Raw genomic sequence first — 16,438 nt, 5'->3', positions numbered from 1 at the left:
GGCAAGAGATCTCTGGAAGGAGCTCTGCTCCCAGTTGGGTCCTCTCATCACTCCAGCCAGACCTGGCCAGGCCCAGGAAGGAGAGAATGCTCAAGGTCAGGGGGTGGCTGCAGTAACCTCTCAGGCCCGGTGCCTCCAAGCTGGCCCAGAAACATGATCCTTTTAGGGGGAGCAGGAGGCTGCCTGAGCCCCAGCCCCAGTGACTGGCTGAGCCCTGACCCTTGTCATAAACTGAGCCCTGATCCTCATCAGGCACTGAGCCCTAACTCAGAAGACAACAGACAAGAGGTGTGGATGATCCAGTCCCCACTACTTAACACCCCAAACTCTCTCCAAATGCAATTATTGGTCATAATTACTAGCATCAGAGGAAAGTGTGTTTGTGAGTGTAAACATGGAATGGGCATTTGACACATTGGTTTATGGTGTTACAAGCCTGTTTACATGACCTTACACATGTGCAGGTGTGGAGAGTTCTGTGTACAGTATGTATATGTGGGCTTTGTATACTGAGTATGTATGTGGGTCTGTGTGTACATGGTGTTAAGTGCATGTGTGTATGTGTACATATGTATAGCAGACTGTTCCATGGTATTGGGAGTGTATGTGTGTTTGTGTGTATACATACATGTGGACATAGGAGGTGATCGCATGACTGCAGGCAAGGCCCCTTCATTTCTCTGTATGGCTCACCTGGGATACAGATACAAGGAACCTGGGCCTTCCCCCTCTCCAGAGTCCTCCATGGCTCCCACTGCCTCCATACCAGCCCAAATCCCAGGCCCAGCGCCCAGGCCCACCCTGTGCTGGGTCCCCACGAGAGCCCACAGACACCAGTGAGCTCTCCCTTGAGAGGCCAGAGCTCACGTGGACCAGCCCTGTCTCTAGCCAGGGTCCCTATCCTATTCTATAGGCAGAGGAATGAGAAGCTCCAGTTGCACACTCCCTAACACCCTACTCCTAGCCTCCGTGTGTCCACCCGTGCATAAGACCAGCCCTCCTGGCCCTGACCGTAGCGGAGACAAACAGCAGACTCAGTGGAGAGGGGCGCAAATATTGACAGAAGCCACTCTCAGTGTTTGCTCTTAGGGTGAACATTTCCTCTTCCTCGGCATTTCCAGCACCGGGGACACTGAGGGACAGACAGGAGACACAGAGAGGGAGATTCCCACCAGCCCCTCCTCCCTACAGCAGGGCAAGCACGTTCAGTGGCACCCTATGTGCAAGGTGTCCTGCCTTTACCCTCACCCCCAGGGATGGGAGCCGCTCACGCCTGCAGCCAGTGCCTGGAACATTGAGGTGCTTCGTAAGTATTGGTTGAGTTAATAAATGAATGTACAATTGTTAAGACCCTTGTAACAATGATAATGGCAACATTTTCAGGGCTTCCCCTTCACCAAGTATTCTTGAGGGTACTGTATTAGTTTCCTAGTACTGCTACAAAAATAACAGACTTAGTGACTTAAAACACGAACTATCTTATAGTTCTGGAGGCCAGAAGTCCAAACGGGGTCTCCCTGGGCTAGAATCGGGGCATTGGCAGGGCTTTGTTCCTTTCCAGAGACTCTGTTTCCTTGCCTGCACTCCTTGGCCCATGGCCCCTTCCTCCACCTTCACAGCCAGCAAGCTGGGCTGAGCGTGCCCCGGGCTGCCATCTCTCTCCTCCCTTGCCTTCCTCTTCCACATATAAGGACTCCTGACCACCCTGGGCCCACCTGGACAATCTAGGTCTTCTCCCATCTCAGGGTCAGCTGATTAGCAGCCTTCATTCCATCTGCAAGCTTTAATTGCCCTTTGTATGAAACCAAACACATTCACATGTTCAAGTTTTAGTACACAGGCCTCTTTCGGGAACCATTTCTTCTGCTTCCCACAGGTACTTAGCCTGCAATTTGAGCAATAGCCACCAGGGGGGCAAAGTGAATTCATTTCAGCTTCACAACCCAGTTTAGGCTCTCTCCAGAGGCAGGGGGCGGAAAATGAAACCAGACATTTCCACTCTGCTAGGCCATTGCTTTTCCCCAGTAAAAAGCAGAACTTTATTCAAACATCAGCACACATATATTAGTTCGTATTACACAAAATGCCCACCAGTGAGAAGCTCGGCATTCTAAAATGTATTCAGATACAACCGAAGAAAGTGGCAAGGCTGGGAAACTTGGAACAAGAAGGGGTCTGGAGCAAGAAAAAGCAGGGCCTGGATATGGGAGCCTCAGCTCTCACCCCTGCCTCGCCCCTGAGGCCCCGGCATGACCCTTCCTGTCTCGAGGCCTCCGTTTCCCCACATTAAAGGTGGAAAGTTGGTCGGAATGGGCTCCTCCCTTGAGGAAGTTCCAAGGCCAAGCTGGAGACTAGGTAGGCCCCTCCCCCGCCCCTACACTCCCCCCCCCCTCTGTGAGGTCACAGTGCCAACAGCTCCACTTGACCCCAGCAGATTCCGCAGGACTCCTTTCAGGGAATGATAGGAGGCTGAGGTAGCAGCCAGTTCCTCCTCGCCAACTCCCAGAGAGCCTCCCTCCATTCCCCATCCTAGAGAAGGAAACCAATGCCACGGCCCTCAAGGAGCCCCCGGGACCAGGGTGACCCCCTCGACGATGTGGCCTACTTCTGCAGGGATCCCAGGCCCAGGAGGTGAGGACAGCAGCCCTTTATGATTTACAAAACGGTGCCCCTCAGCCCTCACCTTGGACGTGAACAGGCATTACCACCTGCAGGTTACAGGTGCAGCAACTGAGGTCAGAGGTTTGACAGTGGCTTTCCTCAAGCCTCCCGGCCAGGAAGTGGTGCAGCAGGCATCCTTTCGGCCTGTGTTTATTGGGCTACTACTGTGTGCCAGGCACCGAGTGGATTGCTGAGAGCACAGTGTTGGATTTGGGGTCAGCAGACCCAGGTCTGTCGCTGATTCCCAGGCTGGTGGTCTTGGGCAAACTTCTCTGCAACTCAGTTTCTCAGCCTGGAACATGGGGACCGTGTTTCTTGTGAATTGTAAAATGCCACTGTGAATCTTGTCAGCCCCAGAGCGGTCCAGCGAGGCCGGAACCCCTGCAGAGTGACGGAGGAGTCCTCGCCAAACATGAGTAAGCAGGGAGGGGAGAGGGGAGCCCTGGGATCTTCGTGGGCAGCAAGGGGCTGAGGGTCTGAGATGTCGGATGAGCAACCCAGGGTGACCTGGCAAGGGGCAGGGCATGGGGCAGGGGTGCTCACACCAAACTCTGGGTGCGCCCAGGTGTCTGCAGGCACCATGTCCCACAAGCCAGCAGTGACATGACAGCCCTGTGTTCTCTGCAGATGATGCCTTCCTGTTTCCGCTCCGTCTCAACGGCCCATCCCCAGGCCTGGTTCAGTTCGTAGTGGGATGTATGTGTAAGTGTATACTGAAGGGCTGCCTCAGGCCAGGCTAACCTTGGAGGTGGGGGAGGGGGTGTGAGCCTGGGCTGGGTTGCAGGGGCGGGAGAGAGCACAGGTTGAGCTCTGGAGGTCTTCCCATCAGAGGTGTCAGGGGTGTCATTCCAGCCAGGATCTCTTCGGTGGTTGGACAGAGGGACTGGGAGGGAGACTTGCAGCTTGGAGGAGGAGCTAACTGCCAACCCTCGCCTACTCTGACAGAGGCCTGGCCACTGGGTCAGGAGAGCGCTGGTGAAGTCATGGGAATGGTGTGATGAAACTGGCCCTCCATCCATTCATTCACTGAGCTATCCATACCTTTGTTAATATTCATCAACTCATCAACTCATCCATCCTTCTACCCTTCCTCTCTTTCCCCATCCACTCAGCCATCTTCCTATTCATCTATCTTCCAAACCCCTTCTCCCATCCGTCTGTGTCTCCTTCCACCTGCTCATTGTCCTGATTTCCTACTTTTTGCCTAGCTCCACGCTGGGCAGTGCTAGGCACCAGGATGAACCAGACAAGGACCCTGTCCTTGAGAAGCTCCCAGTGTCTAGAAATGGGCATTCATGCATCCTAGGGCTCCTGTGTCACTATTAAGTATCTATTAACTGCCAATTGCAAGCAGTAATCACCTATAGGCCTCATACTCACTCCAAGCTGGCACTTACCCATAAGCAGAGCAGGGTTGCCCTGGGCTCAACTAGCAAGTCGAGGGGGTCTCCCAGCTCCAGTCCCGCCCCCCACCCCAACACACACACACACACACACACCACATGACACACACACACACACACCAGGGAGTCAGCAAGTCGTTGGAGAATAAGAACAAGGGTGCAACGACTCACTGGTCTTCTGTCTCCTCTGCAGCCTGGATCACCTGCCTGGCCTGCTTCCTGAGGACTCAGGTCCACCAAATTCTATTCAACACCTTCAGGTAAGCAGGGCAGGCGAGGGAAGGCTGATAGGAGTTGGAACCATGCAGCTGGTAACCATGGCAGCCTCCTCACTGGTTTGAACCTCCCCCTTGATCTCCAGACCAGACAAGCTGTCCCACACCTGGCTTTTCTCAGATACCTTCACCCCAGAACATACTATGGCTCCCCATTGATCCATCACCTCAGCCTGCAGCCCTTTGAAATCCTGCCCCACCTTTCTTTGCGAACTGCCCTCATTCTGCTTCCTGCGGTGGACTCGTTGGGCCAGCAAGGCAGGGTTCCCACTTCCTGGACCCACTTTTCCTATTCCCACCTCCACACCTTTGTACACTCTGTTCTTCCTGCCTGGAATGTCCATCCCGTCCCTTCCCGTCCCTTCCTGCCCCGTCAGACTCCCTGAATTCCTGAAGAGCTTTCACTTCATTCATTCACTTGAAGTCTACATGCTAAATGTTTCCTTCATGCCTACTCGGGGCTCAGCCTTGGCCCTCGCCTCTCATGAGCTTCCAGTTGAGTGGGGAAGGCAGACACCAGGAACAGTGTGAGTGTGGGGAGTGAGAGTCTGGAGGTTGTGGCAGGAGGGGACATTTGAGCTGAACCCTGAAGGGTGGATTCACCAGGAGCGAAGACAGGAGGGGACAAACAGTGTGTAGATGGAGAAAGGGAGTGCTGAGAACGCAGCAGCCATCGTGAATTGACCTTTGATGGCCCCAAGTGCTGGGGTAAGAGCTTTCTTCCCTCTGTCATGCGATGGAGCCAAGGAACATGCCAACAGCCTGGAGAGGGTGTCGCTGCCCAGAGAAGGGCCTGCCCCTCAGGGTGGGGAAGAGCTGGAGGCCAGGCAGGGACTGGCCAGCCTGTGCAAGCCCTGCCTCGCCTTGACCACTACTTCTCTGTCTTCCAGATGCAAACCGCTCTTCCAGAAGCTCATGGAAAAGACAGGTGTCCTGGTCCTCTTTCTTTTTGGTGCGTCCCCAGGGCCCCGGCCCATCCAGGTCGGGGAGTCCCTAGCTCTCGCCCATTCTGTAGAGGGAAAGACTGGGGGTTCTGGCACTGACTAGGCAACACAGCCCCTCTATGAGCCCCAATTTCCCATCTGTCTAATGAGTGTTGCTGGGAGGATTAAATGTAATAATGACCAAGAAAATTTTTTGAAAGCTTTGAAAACTGTAAAGCTTTTTCCAAACCATGTTATGATAATTATTACTCCCTCTCTCTGGATTTCTGTGACTTCCTTCCAGCCGCCACCACCACCTCCCACATCACAGTTCTGCTTTCTCAAGCAAAGGAATCTCCTTCCTCCCCTCAAATGTATGGGGACAGGGTTGGATTTCTTAGAAATTCCTAGAACACTTAACCCAACAAATAAGGTTTTTGAAAATATATGTTTTATTGCTTTTTAGAGAGAGAGGAAGGAAAAGGGAGAAGGGAGAGAGAAATAAAAACATTGATTGACTGCCTCCTGCACACCCCCTACTGGGGGGTCGAGCCCACAACCCGGGCTTGTGCCCTGACTGGGAATCAAACCATGACCTCCTGGTTTATAGGTTGACGTTCAACCACTGAGTCATGCCAGCTGGCTTGAAGGATTTTATTAATGGCTTAAACAGTAAGATTTCAGGCAACACAGTATCATAAAATGACTACCTCCTTTTCTTCTCTTTGCCAATTATCCCCAATAGGATTGGGACAGGGGAGGGGGAGGAGATATGGATTATTTGATTTATGTGAGACACTTAGCATTTTTGAAATCATTCAGTAATAAAGTAGACATCACTATTATCCCATCTTACAATGAGTTGTAGAAAGGTAACGTAACTTCTCCCAAAGTTGCACAATGTTAGCAAGGGGCAAAGTTGGGATTTGAAGCTAGATGCCTTTACTCCAGACTCTAAGCTCTTAACCTTTCATCTTAAATGGTTCCTCCTCATTCCTCTGGCCCCACAGGATTCTGGGTGTTTATGATGCACTTACCATCCAAAGTGGAAGTCTGGCAGGTGAGTGTGTGCTCTCTTCAGGCACACTGCTGACTGACCTTCCCCATTCAATGTCACCTCTATAAGCTTCTCTCACTGTCACCACTCCTGGATCCTAATCAATTCCTTACTCACCCCAGCTCCAAGTCTCTGCCTTTGCCATGCCACTCACCTGGAACCCATCTCTCCTACCAAAATGTGACTTTCAAAGACCAGATGCAATATTCTCTCCTCCAGCATGCCTCTCCTGTCACTCACTCCCAGAGATAACACATCTCTTCTTTATCAAGGCTCCCACATAAAATGGGATGATGAGGGCAGGGACTCACTCCACTCAAGGCAGTTTTTTCTGCTCCAATAAGATGGGGATAGGCGATCGTTTGCTATGTGGTTCCTGGGGAAGAAGGAGGAGGACACCAATGACAAGAGCTCCCAGCCTGAGGACTGCAAAGAGGCTCAGAAGGCCTAGAGAGAAAGGATATTTTATGAGCCTGTCCCTCCCTCTTTCTTCTTCTCTTATGAACTCTCATTTCCTTCGAGATCCAGCTAATATGTCACTTCCTTCAGAAACACCCAGGCAGAGGTGGTCACGTTCCCTTCTCTCCTCCCACAATTTTCCGTAATCACTAATATGAGTTTCTGTAATCATTACTATTTCCCCAGCTGTACTGGCAGCCCTTGAAGGCAGAGCTTATTCATTCCCGCAATATCTACCTCAGGACTAGGCACCAGGTTGCCACTATCAATGTTGGATGATAGGATGGCCACACGGGAGTATGAATGGAGAGAGAATGGGTGGGAGGATGAAAGTGATGGATGTAGGGGTTGGGGGAACTGTTTGGAGGATGAATGAGTGAATGGAAAGTGGATGGATGAAAAAGTGAATAGGTAGGGAGGCAGATGGACTATATGGGTGGGTGGGTGGATGGATGGATGGTTGAATGGAAGGATAGATAGTTGGGATGGTGAATGGATGGGATAAGTGGATTGATGAAAGGGTACATGGACAAGGTGCGGTAGATGGATAGAAGTGTAGAGGGATGAGAAAGGTTGGATAAATGGAGTAGATGGATAGAAGAGGGTAAATGGATGGGATGGTGGATGGGAGGGAGGATAGATGAGTGTGAATGTGGATGGATGGATGGATGGATGGATGGATGGATGGATGGATAAAAAGGAAGGTAAATTAGATTTTGGATAGATGGTAGATTGGTAGATTATGAAAGAGTAAACAAGAAGGTAGATGAATGAACAGATTTATGGTTGTGGGAAAATGGATGGATGAAGCTCTATTGGGCCCAAATTCGACCATCTGAAAGAGATTTCTTGCTTCCTCAACACCCCACCAGGATGACAGCATAAATACTCCACTGCAGAGCTTGAGGTAAGAAGTTCTATTAACACCTAAAAACCAGAGCTATAGCTAGGACCTAGGATGTATTGACTAACAATGTGGGCTCTGAAGTCAGACCAACCTGAGTTTAAATCCCTGCTCCAGTACTCTCTACCTGGCTAAACTTATGCAATACACTTTACCTCTCTGGGTCTTTGATTCCTCATTTATTAGATGAGGCGTAACACCCACCTTGCTCTGGGTAATTATGGGTGTTAAAGAAGATATAAACTGTCTTGAATAATTCCTGGCCTATAGTTAGTGCTCAGCAAAAGACAGCTGAAAAGAATTTTAACCAACAAGATACTACCTAGCGGCATTATCCTTAATTGCAGACAAAATACTCAGGAATATTTGGAAGGAATGAGGTAGGTTAAAGAATATTCCAAGCAGGAGGAAGAGCATGAGTAGTATTTTAGAGATAAGATGGGGATAGGCCCAGGAGAGTAGAAAAATGTGAAGCTAGTTCTTAATGGGCTGACTGGCAAAGGTAGAAGCCAAGGGTGACAATAATACCACAGATCAGTCAATCCATGTTCTCACCCCTTCCTCGTAAGGCTGTACCAGGAGAAGGTGCGACATCACACAGGGGAAATCCAGGTTCTCCGAGGTATTATAAATCAGCTCACTGCCAAGCTCCAGGAGATGGAAGCCATGTCAGATGAGGTGAGATGCTGGCCATTCTGCCCCCAAACACCTAACTTCTGTTTGATGCCCTGTTTCTTATACCCCAAGTTTTGATGAAGTATGTTCCCCAATAACTTCCTGAAAAAGAGTGAAATAAGAGGTACAATTTATAATTTATGAACTTGCATATTTAAAAATATCTTTATCCTACCCTTATACTTGATTGTAGTTTGGCTGGGTATAGAATTATAGGTAGAAAGTACTTCCCTCTGAGAATTTTGAAGGAAGCTCAGTATTTTGTTCTAGTTTATATTATTGCTGTTGAGAAGCCTAACTTTTATTATTGGTCCTTTAAGTGTCATCTTACAAACTCCATGAGAATTTATAAGATATTCTTTTTTTCCTCAGTGTTCTATATTTAACCCACTTGGGGGATGCTGAGTTTATCAGAATCTATGGATTAATATTTTTCAATAGTTTTGGAAAATTCTTAGTTATTATCTCTTAAAATATTGCTTCTTATTATCTGTGTCCTCTCCTGGGACTTCAACTATATCTATGCTAGACCTTTAGAATTTATTCCACATAACTGTTATGCTATTACTTGATTGGTTTGTTTTTTTATTCTTTTTTTCTAGTTGCTTAAGTTTTTATATTTTCTATTCACATTTCTTTAAGCTAATTAATAATCTTATATTCTTTTCTGTTCAGTCTACTGTTAAATCTTTCCATTAAGTTAATTTCATATATTGCATTGTTCTAGAACATACATTTGATTCTTTTTCATAGATTTTTAACTCTATGGTGAAACTTCAACATTTCACCTGTGTTGTCCATCTTTTCCTTTATTTTATTTAACACTGGAGGCCTGGTGCATGAGATTCGTGCACGGGGGAGAGAAGGGAGGGGCACGTGTCCCTCAGCATGGCCTGCACTCTCTTGCAGTCCAGGACCCGTTGGGGGATGTCCGCCTGCCAGCAGTCAGACATCTCTCTCACAGTCCAGGGCTCTTGCAGTCCGGGACCCCTCGCTCCTTATCGTTTGCCTGCAGCGGAGTCAGGAGAGGCTCCCGCCACTGCCACTGCGCTCACTAGCTGTGAGGCCAGCTTCTGGCTGAGCGGTGCTCCCCCTGTGGAAGTGCACTGACCACCAGGGGGCAGCTCCTGCATTGAGCATCTGCCCCCTGGTGGTCAGTATGCAGCATAGTGACCAGTCGTTCCACCATTTGGTCTATTTGCAATTAGGTTTTTATTATATAGGACTAGAGGCCCAGTGAACAAAATTTGTGCATGGGGGGGGGGGGGCGGGGAGGAGGTGTCCCTCAGCCCAGCCTGCACTCTCTCCAATCTGGGTCCCCTCGAGGGATGTCCAACTGCCTGTTTAGGCCCAATGCCAATAGGATCTGACCTAAATGGGCAGTTGGACATCCCTCTCACAATCCAGGACTGCTAGTTCCCAACTGCTTGCCTGCCTTCCTGGTTGCCCCTAACCGCTTCTGCCTGCCAGCCTGATCATCCCCTAACCACTCCCCTGCCAGCCTGATTGCCCCTAACTGTCCTCCCCTGCAGGCCTGGTCAGCCCCAACTGCTCTCCCCTGCAGGCCTGGGTCCCTCCCAACTGCCCTTCCCTGCAGGCCTGGTCACCCCCAACTTCCCTCCTCTGCCAGCCTGGTCACCCCTAACTGCCCTCCCTTGCAGGCTTGATTGCTCCCAACTGCCCTCCCTTGCAGGCCTGATCTCTCCCAACTGCCCTCCCCTGCTGGCTATCTTGTGGCGACCATCTTGAGTCCACATGGGGGCAGCCATCTTTGACCACATGGGGGCAGCCATCTTGTGTGTTGGAGTGATGGTCAATTTGCATATTACTCTTTTATTAGATAGGATAGAGGCCTGGTGCATGGGTGGGGGCCAGCTGGTTTGCCCTGAAGGGTGTCCCAGATCAGGGTGGGGGTTCCCTTGGGGCATAGGGCGGCCTGGGTGAGAGGCCTGTGGTGGTTTGCAGGCCGGCCATGCTTCCTGGCAACCCAAGTGGAGGCCCTGGTATCTGGGATTTATTTATCTTCTACAATTGAAACTTTGTAGCCTTGAGTGGAGGCCAGGGCCAGCCAGGTCGGGCGGGAAGCTTGGTTTCTTCCATCGCCGGGGGCAACCCAAGCCTCCTGCTCCCTCTAGCTCCATGGCCACTGCCATCTTGGTTGGGTTAATTTGCATACTCTCTCTGATTGGCTGGTTGGTGTAGTGGAGTGATGGTCAATTTGCATGTTTCTCTTTTCTTAGTGTAGACATACACTGAGTGGCCAGATTATTATGCGTTCAGAGATCATAATAATCTGGCCACTCAGTGTAGATGCTTATGTTCAGAGATTCTGTGGGTCAGGGATTCAGATAGGACAAAGCAAGGATGGTTTATCAGTGTTCCATGATGTCTGAGGCCTCAGTGGGGGAGACTTGAAGGCTAGGGCTGACTCGAGACCTGGGCCTGCAATTAACCGTGGGATGTTATCACTCATGTCTGGAGGTTGATGCTGGCTGTCAATTGGAACTCAAGGCTGTTGACTAAAGCACCCAAACGTGGCCTCTCCATGTGGTCTGGGCTTGTTCACAACAGGGTGGCTGGTGTCTCCAGAGAACCAGGCAGTGCTGAATCACCTTAGGACTTAGTTCAGAAGTTATACAGCATCACTTCTGCCATAATCACAGTCCCACTCAGACTTATGGGGAGAGAAATTAAGTCACACCTCAATGGGAAGAGTGTCAAAGTCACAAAAGAAGAGCATTGGATGGGAGACCTTGTTGTAGCCATTTTTGGAAAGTACAATCTGCCAAAGCTGTAAAAAGTCTAATCAAAATAATAGCCAGCATATACTGAGCCAGCAGTGGAGCGTAGTGGCTAAAAAGCTGGAACTCTGGAACCAAACTGCCTGGCTCTGCCTCTCATGAGCTGTGTGACCTTGGACAAGTTATCCTTTTGTGCCTCGGTATTCTCATCTTTAAAATGGGGATGATGATAGTACCTACCTCCTAGAGTGAGGAAATTAGAGTGAACGTATGTGATGCTGAGAAGCCCTGGCACATAGTAGCGACTTTGTACCTCTTAAGTCTAATCCTCACAACAATGGGAGTGGACATGATTGTCATCCCATCTTACAGATGAGAAAAGTGAGACTGAGATGGGCAGTAACCAGCCCAACAGCCCACAGCAGTAAAAGTCTGTCTAACTTCAGGGCCCCTGCCCTTAACTTCGCGGAGACTCCATTCCCACGTGTGACACCCTGTCACAGTGGGAATAAAAGCACTGCGTAAACCCAGTGGGTGGGATGGGGTGGCTCTGGGTCGCCTGGGATCCCTCACAATACACTAGTCGTGACTGGGGACCAGCCATGGCTTCCACAGGCAGGGTCAGCAGTTAGGGGAGGACGGCCTGTCACTGGGCGTGAACACACCTGTGGACCGTGCTCTGTAAGTGCACAGCTTATGTTTTCTGTCTCTTCAGCAAAAAATGGCCCAGAAGATAATGAAGATGATACAAGGAGATTACATTGAAAAGCCGGACTTCGCCCTGAAGTCTATCGGTAAGTGATCACCTCCCTCAATGTGCGCACCTCAAGTTTCCTCAGAAACTCTTCCGAGGGTGGATCTCAGTGCTGGTCTGGTGCACCCTCTGCTGCTGGGGAGTTCATCTTCAGAGCTAACCCTGCTCCCCAGCTGGAATCTTTCATGGAGGCTGACGTGGGGAGGGGAGGCCTTCCACCACCCCTCCTCCCACTCCCTGTCCTCCAACCTAGGGGTCAGCAGAGCTGCCCTTGCCCCAGGTGGGGAAGACGGACCACGTTAAAAACCAACACAGGCCCGATTATGGTTGGGGATTGGTGCTTCGGAAAAATAAAGCAGGTGGCTGGGAGGGAGGGTACCTGGGCAGAGCGGGGAGTGTTTGGGCTGTAACCTGGTGAGGAAGAAAAAGCATTCCAGACCAAGGGAACCGATTTGAAAGGTGCCCCTGCAAGGACACAGCAGTATCGAGTGAGGGCATGCAGGAGGAAGTGAGGTGGGGCCGGCAGGGCCGATTGCCTCTGTCTGGCAGCCACCAACTGGCCCAGGCACCCCCAGGCCCAAGCAGATGTGAGATCAGAGGGCATCAGCTTAACCTCCCAGGGCTGGAGTAATGGGTGTAAGAATTACTGGGTGTAAGTATTACTCGTGTAATTCTTACATCCATTTCTCTTCTGGGAAATGGGTGTCCTAGTAAGAATAGCCATAACAATGGTGATGACATAAGTGAGGGCTGACTCGGTGCCAGGCACTGCTGGACAAACACTGAGGTATTCATTCATTCCAACCTCACAACAACCCTATGAGGTGGATGTTATCTATCATTCCTTCTATTATTGTTATTATTATTCCCATTTCCCAGAGAACACTGAGGTCCAGAGTCAGTGTCCAATCAGTGAGGCTCCCCTCCACCAGGGCTGCTCAGCTGAGACCCTCCATCCCCCACCTTTCATACAGGAGCCTCTATTGACTTTGAGCAAACATCACCCACATACAACCACGACAAGGCTCGCTCCTACTGGAACTGGATCCGGCTGTGGAACTATGCACAGCCCCCGGACGTGATCCTCGAGGCAGGGGGAATGGGGGAGAGTGGCAGGGGTGTGGGCAGGGGTCTGGGGGTCTTCACTGAAATCGGAGGTTGGGGGTGAGAGTAAAAGGAATGGAGCCTGGGGCAGGGGCAGGGCTTGATGCAGGAGACCGATGGGGCAGGGCAGGAGGCAGACAAAAGTGGCAATTGGTGGGGGTGGGGGTGGGGTGGGGGTGGCGAAATCAGGGGCAAGGGCAGGAGGCAAGAGCAGACAGCAGGGACCACTGGGGGGCTGGGCAGCAGCAGGAGACAGGCACAGGGATAGGGGGACAACCTGCTTTAGCTAGAAGGGGCCTCACCCAGCCCTCAAGACGGAGGGTCAGGGAACCCTGAAGGGCCTAAACAGGCCCCTGTCCTCACTGCGCTGGGCTGAGGGGAAGACTCATCTTGCTGCCTGCAGTCAGGGGAGCTTCCTGGAGTTGGGGGCACTCAAGCCAAGCTTGGTAGACAGGCAGGCTCTGGCTCACCCAGAAGGGCAGAGGAGGTCTAGGGGAGCAGGATGGGGTGAGGAGTCTGTCCTCATCCACCCACCCAGCATAACCTCCCTTGCACCTGCCCCTCCAGCCCAACGTGACACCTGGCAACTGCTGGGCCTTCTCGGGTGACCGCGGCCAGGTGACCATCCGACTGGCCCAGAAGGTCTACCTGTTCAACCTCACCCTGCAGCATATCCCCAAGACCATCTCACTGTCGGGCAGCCTGGACACGGCCCCCAAGGACTTTGTCATCTACGTGAGCAAGCCCTGGCAGGGAGCAGTGTTTACCTAGGGCCATGGTCGGCAAACCGCGGCTCGCGAGCCACATGCAGCTCTTTGGCCCCTGAGTGTGGCTCTTCCACAAAATACCACGGCCTGGGCGGGTCTATTTTGAAGAAGTGGCGTTAGAAGAAGTTTAAGTTTAAAAACTTTGGCTCTCAAAAGAAATTTCAATCGTTGTACTGTTGATATTTGGCTCTGTTGACTAATGAGTTTGCTGACCACTGACCTAGGGTATGGCCTCGTAATGGCAGCATGCCAGGCTCTGTGGTAAACTGCACAACTCATGCAGGCTGGTGGGCCTTGGGGAGGCTCTGTTAAGGCAGGGCATGGCCAGGGTCAGGGTCCGATCGCAGCCTTCAAGGACAGGGGATAAACAGCTATTCTACACTGAGTGCCCAGATTATTATGATCTCTGAACGCACAATAATCTGGCCACTCAGTGTATATCCTATATAATAAAAGGCTAATAAGCAAATTGTCCCCTCAACCAGGAGTTTGACCAGCAGGCAGGCCAGCCAACTGCCCATGTCCCCTCCACCTAGCCAGGCTGGCCGGACCCCACCCATACACAAACTCATGCACCGGGCCTCTAATATATATATGTGTACACACACACATACACACACACACACACACATATGTATACACACACACACACACACACACACACACACACACACACACTGAGTGGCCAGATTATTATGCGTTCAGAGATCATAATAATCTGGCCACTCAGTGTATATCAACCCAAGCTTTTCACAGCTAGTTTAGTTCTCAGAGACCCATTTCACTGATAAGGAGACTGAGGTCCGGAGAAGGGTAAGGGAAACACCCAAGTCCTACAAGTCAATGGCCGAGTAGAGGTGGACCCTCAGCCTCCTGAGTCCCAGGCCAGAGCTCTTTTCTATCCATTATTCTGTACTGTAACAGAATGGTCCCCAAAGAGGTAGGCAGCTCCCCATCCGGGGGGCGGGGGGGGGGGGGGCGGGTGCAAGCCTCAGCTGGAGAGTGGCAGCACTCTCTGAAGGTCCTGCCTGTGCCTGACACTTGCTTCTTGGTTCTGATTCCACAGGGCATGGAAGGCTCCCCCAGGGAGGAGGTATTCCTGGGGGCGTTTCAGTTCCAGCCAGAAAACATCATTCAGACGTTCCAGCTCCAGGTACCTGAGAAAAGCTGCCTTGCTGAGCACCTACTAAATGCACTGTGTGCCGGGCTTTACCCAGGGGACCCCACTTCATCTCCCAACAGCCCAGGAGGTGCACGATTGTCACTAACCCACTTGACAGAGAAGGAAACTGAGGCTCAGAGTGAGGGACCTGCTGCCAGGATAAGGGTGGGCCCCTGAGGAGATCCATGCAGTCTCTGGAAGTTCCCAGTTTCCCTCGTCTGCCCAGGAGCCCTCCCAGGGGCAGCAGATGTTGAGTGGGAAGGGCCCATCAGGCTAGGAATGCTGGCTTCCAACGTAGCATCTGCGTGCTGGCCATTCCGTTATCAGCACCTGGTCCAACCATAGGTGGGGAGGCTGAAGGGGAGGGAGCTGGAGACAGAAGCAGGACTCGACGAGTAGCTGCTGGGATGGCCCTGAGACTTGGTGGAATAGCTAGGCTTGGGAGCTGACACTGGTCCAAATCCTGACCCAACCACAAATTCTGCGTGATCTGGGTCATTCCCTCCCTCGCTGGGCCTCAGTTTCCCCTTGTATAATTCCCTGGGAGATAGAGACAATCCAGTCTCCTACATCTACTGTGTTCCAGGTGCCAGTGAGTCGTCCAGCTCCAATATCTCATTTCATGCTCACAGCAACCGTGGGACACAGATGTTACCACTCCAGTTTCACAGGGCGGGGAACTAAAGCCCAGAGAGGGATGGCCATTTACTCAGGGCCCCACAGCACATAGGTGCCAGGGCCCCAAAGCTGGCACGCCTTCCTGATCAGTGTGTGTGTCCTTCTGGCCTTAGCATCTTCCATCCCAGCCCCTGAGTACCGACTTGCTATGTGGCCTTGGAACTGTCCATTCCCCTCTCTGGGCCTCAGTTTCCCCTCCTATGAAATGGGTCCCTGCCACTCCCAAACGCCCTTCTGAACAGGCAGAGTGGGGGCCTAGGGGAGAACTGCCCCGTGTCTGTGACTCTTTCAGAACCAGCCCACCCGGACCTTTGGGGCAGTCAAGGTGAAGATATCAAGCAACTGGGGGAACCCACGCTTTACCTGCCTATACCGCGTGCGAGTGCACGGCTCTGTGACCCCACCCAGGGAGCAGCCTAACTGATCCCCCACCCCGAGAGAGATTAAAGTTTATTCTTCATGACCCAGCCCAAGACTACGCGTCTTTGGCCCCAAAGATTAAGGGTGGGCTAGCATTTGATGTAGCAATTATTGATCATGTACTGGGTGCACAGGCATCCTCACCACAGCCCCATGGGGCCCTATTTCACAGATGGGACAGTGAAGGCTCCTAGGAACAAAGTGACTTGCCAGAGGTCACAGCCAGAAAATGGCAGCATCGGGACTCAAACTGTCTGACGGCTGTACGTAAGTCATCTCCCTTGCTCCAAGGCGAGCTCTGCCCTTGACTCAGGCATGACCTTGGGCAAGACCCAGCTCTCTCAGGGCCTCAGTCTCCACAACAGTACAATGGGGACAGGAGTATGGCTGTTCTACCAGATAAGGTGGAAGATGGGAAATCTCACCCCGGCCCACCTTGGAGTGTTTCAGCATCT

General features: G+C 51.5%; 1 protein-coding gene across 1 annotated transcript; it reads left to right on the top strand.

Moving 5' to 3' along the window:
* The first annotated feature begins 2,451 nt into the window (after positions 1-2,451).
* On the top strand, positions 2,452-16,031 carry SUN5 (Sad1 and UNC84 domain containing 5). The gene is made up of 13 exons (XM_028144602.2): positions 2,452-2,631; positions 3,013-3,077; positions 3,289-3,363; positions 4,258-4,324; positions 5,230-5,291; positions 6,273-6,322; positions 7,651-7,685; positions 8,252-8,360; positions 11,814-11,892; positions 12,827-12,942; positions 13,524-13,691; positions 14,790-14,876; positions 15,856-16,031. The coding sequence occupies exons 1-13, from the start codon at positions 2,546-2,548 to the stop codon at positions 15,985-15,987; spliced, it is 1,131 nt and encodes a 376-aa protein (XP_028000403.1). The 5' UTR covers positions 2,452-2,545; the 3' UTR covers positions 15,988-16,031.
* Positions 16,032-16,438: the final 407 nt, after the last annotated feature.

This window comes from Eptesicus fuscus, chromosome 12 (assembly GCF_027574615.1).
Source record: "Eptesicus fuscus isolate TK198812 chromosome 12, DD_ASM_mEF_20220401, whole genome shotgun sequence".
NCBI lineage: Eukaryota > Metazoa > Chordata > Mammalia > Chiroptera > Vespertilionidae > Eptesicus > Eptesicus fuscus.
This window is presented reverse-complemented; position numbering and strand designations above follow the sequence as displayed.